This window comes from Pteropus vampyrus, unplaced genomic scaffold, assembly GCF_000151845.1.
Source record: "Pteropus vampyrus isolate Shadow unplaced genomic scaffold, Pvam_2.0 Scaffold4, whole genome shotgun sequence".
Classification (NCBI taxonomy): Eukaryota; Metazoa; Chordata; class Mammalia; order Chiroptera; family Pteropodidae; genus Pteropus; species Pteropus vampyrus.
Window position 1 is genome coordinate 15,187,363 of NW_011888785.1, and position 7,969 is coordinate 15,195,331.

Consider the following 7,969-nt stretch of genomic DNA (forward strand, 5'->3'; position numbering starts at 1 on the left):
GTGTGTGTGTGTGTGTGTGTGCCTATTATCTTGTTGTTCTGTTATTTACATTGAATTTTAGTCTTTTTAGCTCCCCAGAAATACCTTAGTGAACCCTCAGCAGTTGCTATCCACTTAATAATTGTGAATCGGCCAGCTCCTCCACGTAGATCGTTAACCACAAGAGTGCCTGACAATTTCCAAATCATATCCTCTGTCCAAAAAGAAAAGATAGGGCTTTGTGAGGCCGAAAGGAAGCGAAGGAAAACAAAACAAATGTAGCTCATGCTTAAAGTGAAAAGTGCTTGGACAGATTAGTATTTTCTTTTCTGCAAAGCGTCCTGCCAAGATTTTTTTTCTTTTTTCTTTTTTTTTAATAGAGAAGAGTTATTTTTTGGTCTGACTTTTCAGCTTCTTGGAAAGTGTGGGTATTTACCATCCCAACCGGCCCCTCATAATTATTGTTGGTTGTTTTGTGTTTCTTCCCATCCGTCCACATCACAGACTGCTGATACCCCCGCCTGACTCTGTCAAAACGCCAACTCTGGGCGACCCTGGGTGTGGAAACTCCGCGGACTACCGACGACTCATCCCACTCTCTCTCTCTCTCTCTCTCGCCTCTAATTTCAGTCGCAAGATCCCCCACTCCAGTTCCAGTGAAAGCCGGAAATTTTCATTTAACAGCCCCCCCTCACCCTCCAGTTACAGCCGAGAGCTGGGGAGCTGGGAGACTTAGAGCACAGCCGGGGTCTCAGCCGCCTCCCTTCTCTCCGGAAAGCTTTAATTTGCACACTTGCCTGCCACTGTGCCGCGAGCCCCCAACCCCGCTGCCGGGTGGGTCTCGGGCAGAGTTGGCCTCCGGGCCTCCGCCCACGTCCCTGCTGCCTCCCCCGGCTCGGGCCCCGAGCCCCGGCCAGAGCCCAGCGGCCCCCAGCGGCCCCCATCCGCCCCCAACGAGCCGCGCGGGCGGCGCCCTCCGCCGTCCCTCCGCCCTCCGCCGCTGTGCCCACCCCCTAGCCAGAGAGAGTGCTGGTGACTCCTTCCTCCAAGCCGGGTTACCTGCTCCGCGCGGGCGTGGACACGTGCGGAGGTCGGCCTGACACTCGCAGTCCCCTCTGGAGGCCAGAGGAGGCCGGGCCCCTCAGGTAAGGAACTGTGCGCTCGGGTGGGTGGGCTGCAGGGTGGGGGGTCCCTGGAGGGTGGTTGGGGGATTGGTTAGGGTCGGAAGCGAAAGTGTGGGTGACTGTTAGGGGTGTATGTCCTCGGAATCCGCTTTGGTTAACCCCTTACGAACCGAGGCGGGTAGTTACGGGGGCCAGTTTGGGGGAGCTAAAGGAGTCTCTCCTAATCTGGGTAGAGGAGGACATCCCACACTAGGGACACCCCCAACACTGAGATCTTGTGCCTGCTCCCTCATAGCCGTGCGCACAAACACCCACACACACACTCCTCATCCAGTTTCTTCAAACGGAATTTAAATACCACTCGAACACTCACACACTAATCCACATTGAAGGTTGAAAATGCACTGCCTCTGGGGACTTCGTGCGGGAAGAATACGTTTCCGTGCCCCATATTGATTTCTCCACTAGAGCTCTCTCTCCAGCTCGCTGAGGTGTGGATGTGGGTGTGGGCTCCACCTTCCCACCACGAGATAAATGTTATCGCAGGCTCCTCGCTGGCAACCCCTGCGGGCGTGTTATGCACTCTTAGAGCCGTACATGCAGGCTGCCAGTGCCCAGGCTTGGAGCTCCGCAAGATCGCACGTTTACTTTTATAATTTAAAATATTGGAGTTAAAACACACCCGACAGTGAGCAGCTCCCGCCCCGCAGTCCGCAGCGCGCCAGTGTGCACGTGGGCGCATCTGCGTGTGCGCACACGTAGGAGCCGTGGTCCCCGGTGCGGCCTCTTGTCGCTGCGCTGGTGGCGACCTTTGCGGTGCTTGGCAGGCCTCGGGAGAGGCACATGAAGGATTTCATTGAGTGTGAAGACAGAGAGCAGAGACAGAAAGCAGAAGGAGGCGGCTGCAGCCTTTGTAGTCGCGGAGGAATGCGGAAATGTTGAAGCACTATGTCAAACTTTTTTGAAATGGGGTCAAGTCACATTCAGCCAGCGTGGGAAAGCAACAACAACAACAAAAAAAAAAAAAAAAGAGGAGAGGAGAGGGGAGAAAAAGGCACTGCTGCTCCCGTTTCTCTCCGCGGGAGCCGAAGGTCCAGGGAGCGAGGGGGGCGAGCCAGGGCGGGCGGTGCGGGGCCGGGCGGGGGCAGCGGGCGCTGTTCCCTGCGGGGGTGGGACGTCCGCGGCGCTTCCTCCGCTGCAGAGCCTCGGGCTGGAGGGGCCGGGAGCGGGGACCCTGGAGGGGGCTGCGCGTCTGGCGGCGACTCCTCCGCTACCTGTGTGGCCCTCGGCCTGGCCCAGACCCCCGGGCAGGCTCTAGGAGCTCGTTCCTCGGCTCCCCTTGGATTTGCCTTCACCTTTTAAGGAGCGTTTTGAATGGAATGAGTGCGAGGGGCTCCGTACACGCTGCAGTCCCCTCCGTCCGCACACCGTGGGGGTCGCGCCATTTGTTTCTTTAATTCTTGGAAGAAGGCGAGCGGGCCAGCCCTTGCAGGGCAGGTAATTCCGAAGTGCCCCGAGAATTCCGGACACGCGGCCAGCGTGGCGAACGTCCAGCCGAGACCGCGGCGGCCGTGGGTTGGAGGTTTCCTGGGTCCTGTATTGCAAATGAATGGGGTGGGAAGGTGACCCCTCCCATCCCGCACTTTTTTGTGCGGAGGGCTCGGGGTGGGGATGGGGGTGGGGGTGGGGGGCGCGACTGGCTGCAGGCCTTAAGCCTAAAGGCGAATGGAAACCTCTGCTACCTACATCAGAGATGATCCTGGGAGTAGGGAAAGGTTCGCGACTCCGGGCCCCGAGGGCACGGCCCCCTCTCTCTCACCCGCGGAGGCTCAGCATTTACTGTCCCCACCCCCATCCTTTTTCAAGAGGAGGTTGAGTTTTGCTCTAGTTGAAATCGGCTGAAAATTTCAGGGCGAGTCATAGTTATGTTACCTTCTTCCTTAAGTTGTTCTTTAAAGTGAATACTAGCTAAAATGTGGGCGACTCCCCTCCTCCGGGCCCCACGGCTCACCCACCCTCGAGTAGCGGGAACCCTAGCCCTCCCCGACCTGATGGGTTTCCACCAGGGAGGTCCTCTGAGTCGGAGGAAGAATTCCGTTTCCAACCTAGACTCCTTTGACCCCCAAAAGACCATTTGTGTTTGCAAGTCGTTTTTAAAAGTCTCCGCGTAGAAAAACTGAAAGTAGAAAGAAAGGAAGCAATTTCCAAACAGATGTCTGACCACCCCTTCCCCTACACTCCAGCATCGGGTTACAGGGTCCTCGGAGCCCCCACCCACATTCTGCGGCCCCACACGGGTGGACTCACAGTCCTTCCACAGCAGCTTGTGCGCGACCCCTGAACGCCCCTCGGCACCCCGGAGACCCTCTCCCTGCGCGTCCAGGCCTGGGGAGACGGGGAGGGTAGCAGCGCAACACAGTGATATAGGGATAAATATTAAGCCGTGACATTGACGTGCCCGGCGCCTCCCCTTCCCCCTTCCCCCCCGCTCCCGGCACACTCTGGGCTGCTCGGCACGCCCCCTCCGGTTCCACTGCCTCCCGCACCGCGCGGTGCGCTCATCCCCGAGGGGCCCCTGCAACCTCTCCGCGCGAAGACCGCTCCAGCCCTGCAGGGGGAAAAGTAACTTCGCTTTCTCCCAGGAGCCAGGAAGGATTAAGCGGCCTGGAAGAGGGCAGGAGCGCGCGGAGGGCAGCGACAGGGGCTTCGAGAAGGAGGACGAGGGGAGTCTGTAGGAACCCCGAGGAAGGAGCCTGGGATGTCTGATTGCACTTTCTTGTCCTCCCTTCTCCTCTTTTAGGTGGAATGATTGTGGACTGAGACGCGCTCGGGCAGAGAATATGTAATCGTCTCGGTGTCTATACAGAGGACTGCGCTTCGGGGAGGAAAGAGGAGGGATCGGCTTGCTCCTCCGCGACTCGGCAGGCGGAGTTTCGCGGCAGCACCAGGGTTGCGCCCGCCCGCGGGGAGGTCGCTCCATCCAGCCCCGGCGGCCGCGAGAGCCCGAGCGCCGGAGCGCGGTAGTCGGCAGGGGTGAAGGAGAGCGAGACCGAGCTCCGGGGCGCAAGGGAGCGGCCGGGGAGTCCGGGAGGAGGCGAGCGGCGGCCGCGAGCGAGCTAAGCGAGCCCCCCGCCCGTCCCAGCGGCGCCTCGCCGGGTGGCGTCCCGGCGGTATGGAGAAGGACAGCCTGAGCCGCGCGGACCAGCAGTACGAGTGCGTGGCGGAGATCGGGGAGGGCGCCTATGGGAAGGTGTTCAAGGCCCGGGACCTGAAGAACGGAGGCCGTTTCGTGGCGCTGAAGCGCGTGCGGGTGCAGACGGGCGAGGAGGGCATGCCGCTCTCCACCATCCGCGAGGTGGCGGTGCTGAGGCACCTGGAGACTTTCGAGCACCCCAACGTGGTCAGGTGAGTCGGGGAACCGTGCCCGCTCCGTCCGGGGCCGCACTCCGGGGAAGGGCTAGGCCGGGGATCCATGGGTCCAGGAAGGTGCCGGGAAGGAGGGCAGCTGGGGTGGTGCAACCCGTCGATCTTAGAGAGTGAGAGTGAGTTTTGTCCACGGAGCCACGAGCCCGAGCCGGTGATTTTACCAGACAGCAAACTGACAAGTCAAATATGTGACCTGCGCAGGCTTCCCTCCCTGCCCGCCCTTTAAGAGGGTCCGGGAAGTTTGGTGCCTTTTCAGGGACAGAACAAGCCAACCTGAGACACACCCTGCCAGCCCCCGCAGGTTTTCCCTAGCGGTTGGGGAGTTTTTGAGAAACTGAGAGGTAGCAGGATACCGTGATAATTAGGAGCAAGAGAACTTTACTGGTGGAGCCTAATACAAATAAGATTTTTAAAATGCAGAAATTTAATCATATTTTTGCCAATAGCACCCACAGTTTCTCTTTATTAAAGGGGCATAATAATAAGCAGGATTCCTGATGGTCTAAGGACTTCAGTGCTGATGCTGGTTTCCCAACAGTGTCGTTTGAAATTTTTTTCCAAAACTATTGTCTATCTGTCCGTATTACTTTATGTCTCTTGGCCAGCATAGTTCTTGGACTACTTCTCCAAAGGGTTAGATGTGAGTCTCAAGATATGGAATCTTTAGATTCGAAATGCTGTGCGAGTGGATGGGGAGACAGCCGTTCTTAAAGCCTCTCCTGTGTGGTAGCCAGTATTAAAGCGTATGTAACTTAGGATAATGGTGTTTTCTTAGTGATCCTGGAATTTCCCCATTGTGTGGTTGACATCGTGTGGCGTGTTGTCCTTTTATTTTCTAAACAGACGCATAATTTTAAGTCGGAAAGGAATGCACAGAAACTACCACAAATTGGAGTGTGATTTTACCTTTTTCAACTCTTAAATAATGTGTTGGGAAAAGGACATCTTGGGGTCTTCTTCCTGTCTTCTCATCCACCTAGGGATTCTGTTCAACAAATACATGCCTACTGTGTGCACTGTGGATGAAATTATGTAAATAAGCACGGCTAAATATTTTTGTAACAAGTCAAACAATTTAGCATTAGTCATCAAAGTGGAGAGACCCAAGACTGACCTTTGAAATACCAAGCCCTCTACAGACTCAGGGAGCCCAAGTGTCTACAGAATCTTCCTGGGAGGTTTTGACTTGTCTCCTCTTATCCCAGGCTGGGTGATTTGTGGGGTGCTTTGTTCCTGACACAGTTAGACTCAGGCTAGAAGGCAGCAAAGAATCATAAATATATAAATAAGGTAGTAAATGGCTATAAAGATAAGGACCCCATTATACCTCTATTTTAGCCAATAAGGCGGAGAGGGACAAAAGATAATGAGACTGGGAGAATGAGTGTTTTAAGAAGATGGGATCATGTATAAAAGCAATAGATTATCTTTTGTGTGTGTGTTTTCTTTGTTGAAAAATAACAAAAACCCTGTTGGGGAGTCTTTGTGATATTGGAGGGAAAGGGGGAGGGAACATTTTGTCCTCTAATAACTTAGTTATTTTCCTAGAGGAATTACCTAAATGCTTCCCAAAGGATGAATTCCACCACTAGAATTTTAGGACCAGTGTTCTTGTTTTATTTTCTATGTTAACCTATGGAGAGTGTCCAGTCAAGGATCATCATGTATATAAATAAAATGCTGCCCCTCCGACGTAGAGGTGTTAAAGAGTCACCCCTGTTGTAACACTATCCTTTACAAGGCAAGTAACAGAGGAAAGTTGTTTTTGCCATTGTGCAGGTAGATTTTGGCTAACCTATCTTATTCTCTTGATTTATCCTCTTGAGACTGGTGTGTCTTTATAGTTTTCTAACTGACCCATGACTTGGATTCTGTACTGAGAAATTTCAGAAGGTTATACTTCTGAAATGAAGAAAAAAAGGGTTTTCTAAAATTATTTTTACATGTTGTGTTGATGATGACACCTGGCCCTTAAGAGTTGTGAGGAAAAACTGAGATAATGTATAAGAGAGCGCTTTGTCAGTTTAAAATTGCTCCAAATGTATTATATGTGTTCAGGCAGATTAGTGGAGCCCTTTTCTTCCCAGCAAGTTCCTAGTAAGGCATCAATTCCCCTGACCTTTTCTGTAGAAGAAATCATACTCAAACCTAGACATGATAGGCTCTGAAACCAAGAAGGTACTTGAATATAATGAGCCTATAGTTTGTCAGAAGAAAATGCCATGAAATACAGTGACACCTGAGAAAATTATTGATGATGTCATCCTCATGAGCTACAGATCTCCATCTCACTTTGTTTCCTTCCCTTCCCTTCTCTTCCTCCTCTGCCATGGGGCAATCATTGGCCCTCACGACTTGCTTGGCTGGACTAGGAATTCTGGGCTTTTAGAGGTTGCTGATCTTGCTCAGAAAATCAAGGTCAGGAAATCAAGGACAGGTGACAACAATTCTTTTCCTTCCAGGGGAGAGTGTCACAGTTGGGCCCCCAAACCTGTGATTTATTGTTGCCCCACAGGATCAGTTTTACAGTCCTATGGCTGGTTCTTTAAAGGTTTCTTAAAAGGGCAGATGCCTTTATAAGTGCCTTCAAGTCATAAGTAATTGGTCATAATTATAGGCCCTTCCCACGGATAGTTAAGCCTCTAAGCTTGAGGGAGTGTAATAAACATATTAGGTTTTTTTATTTCTTAAAAGTTTAAGATTTAATTTTAATGGATTTGCCAGAAAAGCTGACTTGTTATTGCTGGCACTGGCACTGCCTGCAAGCACAGGGATAATGACTTGAAATTCTTGCCTACCTGTGCTTTATGTATCCCAGGCCTGGGCTTGATCTGTGTCTGGGATGTAAATTTACTCTTATTTTACAGTTGATCATCCCAAATCCTGAACCCTTTTTCAGAAACAGACTTCACTATGAACTTATATTGAGGCTTCTGCACTCCACAAATGAATTGTTTTACATTCTGAACTAAATATGTATAGGTAGATACAATAATGTTTTTTATCAGCAATCTATTCATTCACCAAATATTTATTGCGTGCCTACTGTGTGCCAGACACTGCTAGAAGCTGGGGATACAACAGTGAACAAGTTAGAAAAAGTCTATACTTCTAGAACTTAACTTTGTAATTGGATGAGCAGCATTTTCTTTTTAAAAACTGACTTCTTTTTATTTCCACTGGCTTGTGTTGCCATATTTAACCTAACTAGTATTATAGAGCAACTAATCGTTGTGATAATTTGGTTACGAGAAATTTGCTGATTGAATAGATAAGATAACCAAAACGCTAATGAGAATCAAATGCTTTTTTGTTTGTTTGTTTTTAAAATTTTTTAAATATTTTTAAATTAATTTTTTTAATTGAAGAAATGATTTAAATTTTTCCCACATCTACCTTCACCCTTCCTTCTCCCCCCTACCCTCTGGTAACCACTAGTC

General features: G+C 51.4%; 1 protein-coding gene and 1 long non-coding RNA gene across 4 annotated transcripts in view; one reads left to right on the forward strand and one right to left on the reverse strand.

The window, feature by feature from the left end:
* Positions 1-1,119, reverse strand: part of LOC105294472 — a 47,638-nt gene extending 46,519 nt beyond the window's left edge. The window contains exon 1 of the long non-coding RNA XR_896066.2: positions 1,039-1,119. This is a non-coding gene — a long non-coding RNA (uncharacterized LOC105294472). The remainder of the gene's footprint in view (positions 1-1,038) is intronic.
* Positions 969-7,969, forward strand: part of CDK6 (cyclin dependent kinase 6) — a 216,966-nt gene continuing 209,965 nt past the window's right edge. Inside the window, exons 1-2 of one of the 3 annotated variants that reach the window (XM_011363667.2) lie at positions 969-1,124; positions 3,904-4,508. In XM_011363667.2, coding sequence (XP_011361969.1) covers positions 4,276-4,508 — 233 coding nt within the window. In that variant the 5' untranslated portion in view covers positions 969-1,124; positions 3,904-4,275. Of the gene's footprint in view, positions 1,125-3,578; positions 4,509-7,969 lie in introns of those variants that run through there. The other 2 variants (XM_023533184.1, XM_011363661.2) reach the window with 2 other exon arrangements.